Below are 12,105 nucleotides of genomic sequence, written 5' to 3'. Positions count from 1 at the left end.
TATTTTCTAACAGAAACGTAGCCAGTGCCCTTTGTGGAAAGAAATATGCCCTTCATACCTAGTATGGCCTTTATGTGTTTGGACCCACAATGATGTGGTTGAATCTTAGTTGCTCTTCTGACTTGCCAAGGAAGGGGTTCAGACTGCCAGCAAGTTAGTAGTCCTCATGGCTCCTTTTCACACACACAGTTCTCATCTGCTTGGTCCAACTGGTTAATACCATAAACCATAAGATATAAGAGCAGAATTAGGCCAACAACAGGAATTCTGCAGATGCTGGAAATTCAAGCAACACACATCAAAGTTGCTGGTGAACGCAGCAAGCCAAGCAGCATCTGTAGGAAGAGGTGCAGTCGACGTTTCAGGCCGAGACCCTTCGTCAGGACTTAGGCCATTTGGCCCATTGAGTCTGCTCCACCATTCCATCATAGCTGATTTGTTAACCCTTCTCCCCATGACCTTTGATGCTGTTACTAATGAAGAACCTATCAACATCTGCTTTAAATATACCCAATGATTTGGCCTCCACAGCTGCCTGTGGCAATAAATTCCACAAATTCACCACCCTCTGGCTAAAGAAATTCCTCCATATTTCTGTTCTAAAGGTACGTTCTTCTGCTCTGAGGCTGTGCTGTCTGACCCTGGACTCTCCCACTATTGGAAACATCCTGAAGAGCAACTTAGTCTTGCAGAGGGTGGTGGGGTTGTGTCAGTGCTTGGGGAGCAGACTATAAATTTAGGAAAGCAGAACTGTGGTAATTCTCTTGTTCAATTTAATTGATTCTTGCAATGTTATTGAAAGGTTCCACTTAATCTATTCTCAACATTGAGGTTATCTGCACAATTGGTAGTACAAGGCTTATGAAGTGCTCTGGTGCAGATGGCCAATCCCAGGCATTCCGGAGCTGAGGAAGGGGATGGTTAATGGATTTATAGTCCTTCTGCAGTTGTACGAGGCCCAGGTGAGACCCCACCTGAAGTATTGCGTGCAGTTTTGGTCTCCAAGCTTGAGGAAGGACATTCCTGCTGTTGAGGGAGTGCAGCGTAGGTTCACTGGGTTAATTCCAGGGATGGCGGGAAACTCGTACGTTGAAAGATAGGAGCAACTGGGCTTGTATACACTGGAATTTAGAAGGATGAGAGGGGATCTGATTGAAACATGCAAGATTATTAAGAGATTGGACACGCTAGAGGCAGGAAACATGTTCCTTATGTTGGGGTAGTCCTGAACCAGAGGCCACAGTTTAAGAATAAGGGGTAGACCATTTAGAACGGAGTTGAGGAAAAAATTTTTCACACAGAAGGTTGTGGATCTGTGGAATGCTCTGCCTAAGAAGGCAGTGGAGGCTAATTCTCTGGCTTCTTTCAAGAAAGAGTTAGATAGAGCTCTTAAAGATAGTGGAGTGAAGGGATATGGGGAGAAGGCAGGAAGAGTGTACTGATTGTGGATGATCAGCCATGATCACAGTGAATGGCGGTGCTGGCTCGATGGGCTGAATAGCCTACTCCTGCACCTATTGTCTATTGTCTGTAGTCATTATCCATTGAACACACATTCAGAACTAAATTATATTCTTCTTGTTGCAGCTTAACTGCTAGTTCTCTCACGGTTTCGTCTGGCAGCAGCAGAGGCTCACTTGCATCTAGCTGTGGATCACTGGCTTCTAGCCGAGGTTCTTTAAGCTCAGTCAGCTTTACTGATATATATGGGCTTCCTCAATATGAGACTGACAGCTCACTGGATGTGGGATGCTATCTACAGTTCGACCTACTTCCGTTTGACACGATAACGAAGGACCCTTCATTCATCGACCATTTTGGACTGTCGAACATGAATAAGCCAAGGAGATCACTGGATCCCCCACAGTCCCTAGCGTCACTCTCCTCCAGATCTTCACTGTCTTCCCTCTCCCCTCCGAGCTCCCCGCTCGACACTCCATACCTATCTGCTTCCCGTGACTCTCCCCTGGCCCAAATGAACGAGGAGTTTGAGGAGGTGGTTGGGAGATCAGAGTCAGACAGTCTCCGAATACAAGCCCAGGCTGTTTGCCAAGATTTGCAGGAGGCTGCATCTGGAAGTTCGCTGGGAGATATCAAAGTATCACAAGAGCTGGGCCCTAGAATGAGGCCTCCAGTCCAAGGTAAGGTAACATTTTTAAGTCTCATTTAAGCTTTATTTCTTTGGCCTAAAACTAGATTTTGTCACAATTATTTGAATAATAAGTTGTATTTTTTTGTGTATGAGGACTTACCTCATTGGCAATACATTGGTTTATATATTGAGTGAAATTCTTCCAGCTATCACTAATGTTTTGGACACTCAACCATCAACACAACATAAATGATCCCTTGGACATTAAAATATCCCCCTGTGGTAAGGGGAATATTCCAGTATCTCTAGGCTTCCTTCAGTTTCCTTCCCATTGATTTTTCAGGTGAGAATGCAGATGGATGTTGTATTTCTAACTTGTTTGGTACAGTTGTATAGCTCATGGGAGCAAGAGGGTGTTAATTATATGACTTTATGATTCTAAAAGCTTTCTACAATAATGTGTGTTGAGAAATCTGGACCACTAGAACTTGAAAACAGAGATCTGCAATGAGTGGCAAATGTAATATTGCCAGTAAACAACATCTCAGCTTCAGGTTCCTCAAAGCACCTTTCTTGCATGTGTGCCTTTGGACAGCAGGTCTTTAAAGGAATAAAAACAGAACATGCTGGAAGAATGTGGAAGTTTTGGAGAGCATGCCTTATGAGGAGAGGTTGAGCAAACTATGGCTTTTCTCTTTGGAACAAGGGAGGATTAGAGGAGTCTTGATAGAGGTGTATTAGATGATAAGAAGCTTAGATCGAATGGACAGCCAGTGACTTTTTTTTTCTCAGCACGGTAATGGTTAACATGAGAGGGCTTATTTTTAAGGCTTCTTCCTCCTCTTGGGCCGTTAGCTCCCAGTGGCACATTGGCCATTGCTGACCTCCTGTCTCCATAATCCAAAGTTGATGGTATGGTTGAAGTTGATCAATGTTTCTGTATTCCAGTGTATCCACTGTGCTTCATCAGAGCCCTGTTGGTTGGCCTTGCCTGTTTCCACCTCTCGCGATGGGGGACATAGGGTTGGACTTTGGGAGGCATTTTGAAGGCAACTGGAACAAAGTATAGGGGAGCTGGGTTTTTTACACAGGGTGGGAAGTGCACAGAACGTACAGCCAAGGGTGGTGGCAGAGACAGATATAATAGGGGCTTTTTAAAGAGTCTTTGGCATATAGATGAAAGAAAAATGTAAAAGGGCTTAATTGATCTTGGAGTAGGTTGAAAGGTCAGCACAACGTCATGAGCCAGATGGCCTGTATTGTGTCGTACTGTTGTATGTTCTACTCTGTTCCTCTCCAAAGATATCAGCTGACCTGCAGAGTGAATGTTTTGGATGGTGACATTGCATCCAGCTGTGAATCACTGGCTTGCAGCTCAGTCACTTACAGTGGATGTCGAGAGGGGCAGTGGGTGATTGGGTGGGGACCCGGAGAAACAGAAGGATTCAAGTGCTTGTGGTTCTGGCAGAGAAAAGGAAGCCAAGGTATGTCTGGATGAGTGTGAATAGGAAGAGGCAAATGAAATTTCAAATATTGGATGTGGAGAGAAGAAACAAAGAATTTTAGAGCTGAAATCCAGGCCTGATATTGTGGACACTGCATTGTGCCAGTTCAGAAAGTGAGGTGGTGTTCCTTGAATTTCCATTAGAACAATATAGGAGGTCCAAGACTGCAAGGCCAGACTCCTGGAAGTCGAAAGTCAGCTTTGCAGAGTAAAGAGAGATGTCCTGAAGATGGTCACCCCAATTTGCATTTGGTTTGCCTTGTATGTAGAAGCCTACGCTCTGTATGTTGAATGCAATTTACCAAACTGGAAGAAACAAAGTAAATCACTGTTTTTTATTTCGGGTTCTAGTACCTGCAGTTCTTTGCTTTAAGTATTGAATGGAAATATCAAAGATGTACATTCTAAATGTGCTGATGAAACGAGTGAATTTCCATTAGAACAATATAGGAGGTCCAAGACTGCAAGGCCAGACTCCTGGAAGTCGAAAGTCAGCTTTGCAGAGTAAAGAGAGATGTCCTGAAGATGGTCACCCCAATTTGCATTTGGTTTGCCTTGTATGTAGAAGCCTACGCTCTGTATGTTGAATGCAATTTACCAAACTGGAAGAAACAAAGTAAATCGCTGTTTTTTTATTTCGGGTTCTAGTACCTGCAGTTCTTTGCTTTAAGTATTGAATGGAAATATCAAAGATGTACATTCTAAATGTGCTGATGAAACGAGTGTTAAGAGATGCATTTAGGGACAAGTTTCTGAACCTGGAAGTTCACAATGAAAAGCACTGAAACTTGTTTTGTTCAATCTGTAAATTGTAAGTGCAGTGCAAGCTCTGTGATCTGGCATGCCAATAAATCTCCAGAAACCAGCGTTCTAGGGGAGTAGCACACATAAAAGTTGCTGGTGAATGCAGCAGGCCAGGCAGCATCTCTAGGAAGAGGTACAGTTGATGTTTTGGGCCAAGACTCTTTGTCAGGACGAAGAAGGAGAAGGGTCTCAGCCTGAAACATTGACTGTACCTCTTCCTACAGATGCTGCCTGGCCTGCTGCGTTCACCAGCAACTTTTATGTGTGTTGCTTGAAACTCCAGCATCAGCAGATTTCCTCGTGTTTGCGATTCTAGGGGAGTACCTGGAGCAGATATTTGGTTACTGTTGAGAGAGAACCGTGGTCAACACTGGGATTCTCCTTGCAGGGCTTGCAGTGGGGATGCAGCTAGGAGAGAACCCGGGGCTGACATAGTCCGGTAAACTGCAATATTACATTACCCAACTCTGGTGGTTTGGATGCCAGATACCCGAGTTTTTACAGTGTTGACAAGTGGTCGTACCTACCAGTTTTTGCCACCTCCTGGTGATGTCCAGTAAAACTCAGTAAGGCCTGATTTTGATCAGCTTCTCCTCACCAAAGGAGGTGGTTAGTGAGCATGATTAAGGTGGACCAAAGTGCGAAGCATTCGAGAGAAGCCAAAGTGAAGCTTGAAAGAGAGTTTGCTGCCAGTGCTGGGAGCAAAGAATAACACTTAAACCATGGAAATAACCAGCAGGTGTAGCTAAAGGTGTAGCTATGGGCACCCGTATGGGTCCTAGCTATGCCTGCCTTTTTGTTGGCTTTGTGGAACAATCTATGTTCCGTGCCTATTCTGGTATCTGTCCCCCACTTTTCCTTCGCTACATCGACGACTGCATTGGCGCTGCTTCCTGCACGCATGCAGAACTCGTTGACTTTATTAACTTTGCCTCCAACTTTCACCCTGCCCTCAAGTTTACTTGGTCCATTTCCGACACCTCCCTCCCCTTTCTAGATCTTTCTGTCTCTGGAGACAGCTTATCCACTGATGTCTACTATAAGCCTACTGACTCTCACAGCTATCTGGACTATTCCTCTTCTCACCCTGTCTCTTGCAAAAACGCCATCCCCTTCTTGCAATTCCTCCATCTCCACCGCATCTGCTCTCAGGATGAGGCTTTTCATTCCAGGACGAGGGAGATGTCTTCCTTTATTAAAGAAAGGGCCTTCCCTTCCTCCACTATCAACTCTGCTCTTAAACGCATCTCCCCCATTTCACATACATCTGCTCTCACTCCATCCTCCCACCACCCCACTAGGAATAGGGTTCCCCTGGTCCTCACCTACCACCCCACCAGCCTCCGACACCAACATATTATTCTCAGTAACTTCCGCCACCTCCAACGGGATCCCACCACTAAGCACATCTTTCCCTCCCCCCCTCTCTCTGCATTCCGCAGGGATCGCTCCCTACGCAACTCCCTTGTCCATTCGTCCCCCCCATCCCTCCCCACTGATCTCCCTCCTGGCACTTATCCATGTAAGCGGAACAAGTGCTACACATGCCCTTACACTTCCTCCCTTACCACCATTCAGGGCCCCAAACAGTCCTTCCAGGTGAGGCAACACTTCACCTGTGAGTCGACTGGGGTGATATACTGCGTCTGGTGCTCCTGATATGGTCTTTTATATATTGGCGAGACCCGACGTAGACTGGGAGACCGCTTTGCTGAACATCTACGCTCTGTCCGCCAGAGAAAGCAGGATCTCCCAGTGGCCACACATTTTAATTCCACATCCCATTCCCATTCTGACATGTCTATCCACGGCCTCCTCTACTGTAAAGATGAAGCCACACTCAGGTTGGAGGAACCACACCTTATATTCCGTCTGGGTAGCCTGCAACCTGACGGCATGAACATCAACTTCTCTAACTTCCGCTAAGGCCCCACCTCCCCCTCGTACCCCATCTGTTACCTATTTTTATACACACATTCTTTCTCTCACTCTCCTTTTTCTCCCTCTGTCCCTCTGAATATACCTCTTGCCCATCCTCTGGGTTCCCCCCCCCCCCCCGGTCTTTCTTCCCGGACCTCCTGTCCCATGATCCTCTCGTATCGCTTTTGCCTATCACCTGTCCAGCTCTCGGCTCCATCCCTCCCCCTCCTGTCTTCTCCTATCATTTTGGATCTCCCCCTCCCCCTCCAACTTTCAAATCCCTTACTCACTCTTCCTTCAGTTAGTCCTGACGAAGGGTCTCGGCCTGAAACGTCGACTGCACCTCTTCCTACAGATGCTGCCTGGCCTGCTGCACTTACCAGCAACTTTGATATGTGTTGCTTGAATTTCCAGCATCTGCAGAATTCCTGTTGAAATACCCAGCAGGTCAGGCAGGCGTTTAAACGTAAAAGTTATTGTTACTTGTTGTGGACTTGAAACATTAACATTTCTTTGCCTATTCTGTACCAGCTGAAATTGATGCTCCATAAAATACATGTAATTGAGATGTTAATGCACTTAAGGCCGGACACAGGAACATGTTTTTGTTGAAGCAGAGGATTCCAACTGCTGTATGTGTCATAACGGCACTGATACCATTTCTGCTGATGTAGGGTCTTCAGGACCTACTGAGAGTGATCTGTACTGCGGTGCGTTTTCACTGAGACTGCATTAACACGCTGTGTTTCCTCTCTTCACTCCAGTGGTAACTCTGCGCACGGATGGTGCCACTAAAGCGAGCCGAAGAATGAGAAAAGTCTCCACAGGATTATCTGATGATTCTCTTGCTACAGATAGTGGAGTCTTTGAAGCTTTAAATAAGAGGTGATAATACTTATCTGAAAGTCAGGCTGGAAGGACTGGAACAAGTATATATGGCTGTGATTTTGCAAGTTCCTCGCACTGAGTTATGATTATTTTTTGGAGAGCTCCTGTGATGGTCTTCCTGGGATAGTTCTCCATGGAATTTCTCATAATTTCCAAAACTCAAAATTACCCTCTCTTCACTCACTCCCCCTCCCCCCTTGCTCTCTCCCCCTCCCCCCTCGCGCTCTCCCCCCCTCCACAAAGATCAAGATAGTCTCTGAAGTGTAATAAAAATTCCTTATTTCTCTATCTGTCAAGAGCAATGAGGAGGAAATAAAGGTTCCCTGTCTTCCCTGATAAAAATATAGACAGTAGCTGGGGCATTTCAGCTACTTACATTAGAGTGAAGAAGCTTTGTGACCCTCCCTGGAGCAAATTTGATTCCAGAGGATATTCAGGCAAGGTGTACAAGTTCAGTTTAGGTGATAATGTTGCCCCTGAGTTAGGGGTTACTGCAGCTCTTCAATAAATAATTGCAATGCAAAGAGACTAATGTTATGAGTGATTATGTAAGCTTGTAAATTGACGTTATCCTTTATAATTATGTATATTATTGTTCAAATGATTTTATTTGCAGGCCTGAGGATACAGAAGAAGCTGTGTACAATAATACTTCCACCACATTTGATTCACCGCAGATAAAAATGGGACTTGTGTAAGTATCAGTGTCTCTGTTGATCCCTGAGAATCTAGTCTTTGATTACCATCTTTTTATAAAAAGTTTGTTTGTGGGGGTGGGGTGTGGAATTTTCTGTTCATGGGTTATATATGTTCCTGATGCTTGAAATGCTTCCCAGGAATATCACAGTTGACTGTAAATAAGTGCCTTAATAACTTTGTTAAAATAGTTCACCAATGTGTTAGTATAATTAGTGTAAGCAGTATACTTAAATAAAGAAGTCAGTGGCTGTTCTACTTCTGGATGATTGAAACCCAAGTAAATAAGTGTAATAGGTTCTGTAGTACTTTAAAACCCTTTAAATAAGCACTGAACAATAGACCAGAGCAGCGAATGTGGTAGAATTGTGGATAAATTGCTAAACTATTAAATTCAAATTACAAGACTTTAAATCCCACTGTGGTGATTTAGGATTTGTAAACAATTTAAAATATTTTGAAGGAACATTAAAAGTTACCCTGAGGCTGAGAAATTCTTATTCAGAAACCTGACCCATTTATTAAAGTCTTTTAAGGAGGGTGAAATATCACTTTAGCCATGATCAATTTCTGGTATTTCTCATCTACATCACTGACTGGGGTGGGCAGTAGATACCAGCCTCAACAATGGTGTCCACATCCCAAGATTGGATGAGCTTAAAAATCTATTTGACTTTTAAACAGGCAGATAAAAATGCATCAGATTTTGAGAAAGTTCAAATGAAGAAATTTTGAACAATAGAAACAATGTTCAAGGATATACATAGTTAATGTATATTAAATACAATTTATTGTGTTTTCTCCAATACCATCACTAGCAGCTACCCAATCCTCTAACTGCATACTAATTTTGCTCCATTACATACCCTCTCTTTTGCTTTTATCCTGTTTTTGACCTCTCTTGACAGCTACAATTGCCTCATTCTCCCCTTAGAATACTACTTCTTCTTTGGGATGTATCTATCCTCCGCCTTCCAAATTGCCCCCAAAATTATAGCAATTGCTGTTCTGCCATCATCCCTGCTAGTGTCCCCTTGCAATCAACTTTGGCCAGCTCCTCTCGCATGCCTCTGTAATCCCCTTTACTCCACTATAATACCGATACATCTGACTTTCACTTCTCTGTCTCAAATTACTGGGTGAGTTCTATCATATTATGTTCACTGTCTCCTAAGGCTTCCTTTACGTTAAGCTCCCTAATCAAATGTAAAACTGACATACATAGAAACTTATCATGGAGAAATTCTGTACCCAAAGGAGTTTCAGTGGATAGTTCTGTTTGGCTATTTAAAGGAAGTAGATATCTTTATGGAAGATTGGGTAATTGGATGCTCTGGAGAACTGCCCAAAAGAGGACATGGGGCCTGAGGTAGATCAACCATGATTCTATTCCATAGCATGGCAGGCTTGAGGATCCAAGTGGGCTCCTCCTGTTCATAAACAAGAGAAAATCTGCAGATGCTGGAAATCTGAGCAACACACACACAAAATGCTGGAAGAACTCAGCAGGCCAGGCAGCATCTGTGGGAAAAAAGTACAGTCAACATTTTGGGTCGAAACTGGAGAAAAAGAGCTGAGGAATAGATTTGAAAGGTGGAGGTGGGGCAGAGAGAGAGAAACGCCAGGCGATAAGTGAAACCTGGAGGAGGGGGAGGGATGAAGCAAAGAGCTGGGAAGTTGATTGGTGAAAGAGGCACATGGCCATGGAAGAAAGAAGAAAGGGGGGTGGGGGGAAGGAGGGAGGTGATGGGCTGGCAAGGAGATAACATGAGAGGGGGACAAGAGGATGGGAAATGGTGAAGTGGGGTGGTGGAGGCATTACTGGAAGTTTGACAAATTGATGTTCATGCCATCAGGTTCGACACCACCCAAACAGAATATAAGGTGTTGTCCCTCGAACCTAAGTGTGGCCTTATCCCGACAGTGGAGGAGCCCATGGATGGACATGTGGGAATGGGAAGTGGAATTAAAATGGGTAGCCACTGGGAAATCCCGCTTGTTCTGGTGGATGGGGCGTAGATGCTCAGCGAAGTGGTCTCCCAATCCACGTCGGGTCTCACCGATATACAGGGGGCCACACCAGGAGCATCGAATGCAGTATATGTCTTCAACAGACTCGCGGGTGAAGTTTCGCCTCACCTGGAAGGACTGCTTGGGGTCCTGACTGGTGGTGAGGGAGGTGTAGTGGCAGGTGAAGCACTTGTTTCATTTGCAAGGATAAGTGCCAGGAGGGAGATCAGTGGGTAGGAACAAATGGACAAGGGAGTCACCTAGGGAGCAATCCCCGCAGAAAGCAGAAAGTGGGGGGGAGGGATAGATTGTTTGGTGGTGGGATCCAGTTGGAGGTGGTGGAAATTTTGGAGAATTATATGCTGGACGTGGAGGCTGGTGGGATGGTAGGTGAGGATAAGAAGAACCCTATCCCCGGTAGGATGGCGAGAGGATGGGCTAAGAGCAGACATGCGTGATCTTACTTTCTTCAAATGCTAAGGGTAGCTGGTTCTGAGCTTCTAGAATGATATTGTGGGAACTTGGTATGATGACCTTTACAGAGCCACTTGCTGTTTCTGATTAGTTTAGCTAACATCTGATTCCAAATTTATGTTTTGTGATTGAACTTAGCACCATAACAAGCCACTTAGGGACTTTCCAATGATAACACCTTGTTGGCATGTCCCATGTGTCAAAGGCATTTTTGATAGTGAGTAATAGAGTGATATGGGGATACTTGGCAATATCAATGATTTTAACTATATATAAAGCGTACTTTTTGCTTAATTATCTAATAGCAATAGCAGCGTTAACCTAATACTTCCATTTCCTTTTTTTCAGAAAATATTGCTATAAAATTTTAACTTTTTGTTTGTTAGTGTTGCTGGAACCCAAAGCTCGATTGTTGATTCCTAGCAAAGGCAGTGAACCTCGAGGGATTGCAATCAGCTGTCGTTTTTATTCACTTTTTATTTTCAAAAATAGCTCTTCTATTGAGCCAGTATAGAATTCCTCACCAACATTTACAGCAGTAAAATAATAATGAAAAAAAACATTCTATTCCTGGTATGGAACCAGGCAACAGTTTGATCCCAGGGTTAGGGCAGTTCTATTTTGTGGACAATAAGTGAAGAACTTCCCATTTCACCTATGTTCCAAGTTGTAACAGAGCTGGGTGCATTGAAATCTGTCTGTAATTTTTTTTATATAATGAGCGTGCATGGTAGTAATTTGCCTTGAATATATTTTACTGCACAAATAGCTGGGTTTTTCAATGTGTTTATTTATTGGGAATACCCATTCAAGTACCTACTTCTTTGTGTGTAAATGTAAGCATTGGCATTTGGCCCAGTGGGAGGCAGTTTTGCCTTTGCCGGGTGAAGTTCCCATTCCTGAGATCTGAGCATGCAATCCACTCCAGGTCAAGAGGAAACGTAGCCTGTTGTGGGTGCTGACTTCAAATACAAACATAACTAATAGAATCTGGGGTGGACCATTTGCTCCCTCATTCCTGCTCTGGCATCTAACAGCTGATCTTTTACCTCAGTGCCACTTTCCTGCTCTTACCCCATTTTCCTTCATACCTTTATATCCAAAAATTCATAGAAACTTAGAAACCCTACAGCACAATACAGGCCCTTCGGCCCACAATGCTGTGCCAAACATGTCCTTTCTTTAGAAATTACCTAGGCTTACCCATAACCCCCTATTTTTCTAAGCTCCATGTACCTATCCAGAAGTCTCTTAAAAGACCCAATCGTATCCACCTCCACCACCATCATCGGCAGCCCATTCCACGCACTCACCACTCTCTGCATTTTTTTTTAAAAAGCACCTTAAAACTGTGCCATTTCAGTCCTGGGAAAAAGCCTCTGGCTATCCACTCAATCAATGCCTCTCATCATCCTATACACCTCTATCAGATCACCTCTCATCCTCTGTCGCTTCAAGGAGAAATGGCTGAGTTCACTCAACCTATTCTCATAAGGCCAGGCTCCCCAATCCAGGCAACATCCCTGCAAATTTCCTCTCCACCCTTTCCATGGTTTCCACATCCTTCCTGTCGTGAGGTGACCAGAACTGAGTACAGTACTCTAAGTGGGGTCTGACCAGGGACCTATATAGCTGCAACATTACCTCTCAGCTCATAAGCTCAATCCACGATTGATGAAGGCCAATGCATCGTATTTCTGCCGTACATTTCCCTGAG

General features: G+C 44.3%; 1 protein-coding gene across 1 annotated transcript in view; it reads left to right on the top strand.

Annotated features, from left to right (window-relative positions):
• Nucleotides 1-12,105, top strand: part of wwc3 (WWC family member 3) — a 242,686-nt gene that overhangs the window by 205,167 nt on the left and 25,414 nt on the right. Inside the window, exons 11-13 of the mRNA XM_063051088.1 lie at nucleotides 1,588-2,141; nucleotides 7,085-7,205; nucleotides 7,825-7,902. Of these exons, the coding sequence (XP_062907158.1) occupies nucleotides 1,588-2,141; nucleotides 7,085-7,205; nucleotides 7,825-7,902 (753 nt within the window). The remainder of the gene's footprint in view (nucleotides 1-1,587; nucleotides 2,142-7,084; nucleotides 7,206-7,824; nucleotides 7,903-12,105) is intronic.

The sequence above is a fragment of the Mobula hypostoma genome, chromosome 6 (genome assembly GCF_963921235.1).
Source record: "Mobula hypostoma chromosome 6, sMobHyp1.1, whole genome shotgun sequence".
Lineage (NCBI taxonomy): Eukaryota > Metazoa > Chordata > Chondrichthyes > Myliobatiformes > Myliobatidae > Mobula > Mobula hypostoma.
The sequence above is the reverse complement of the archived record's forward strand: the minus strand, read 5'-3'. Positions and strand labels throughout refer to the sequence as shown.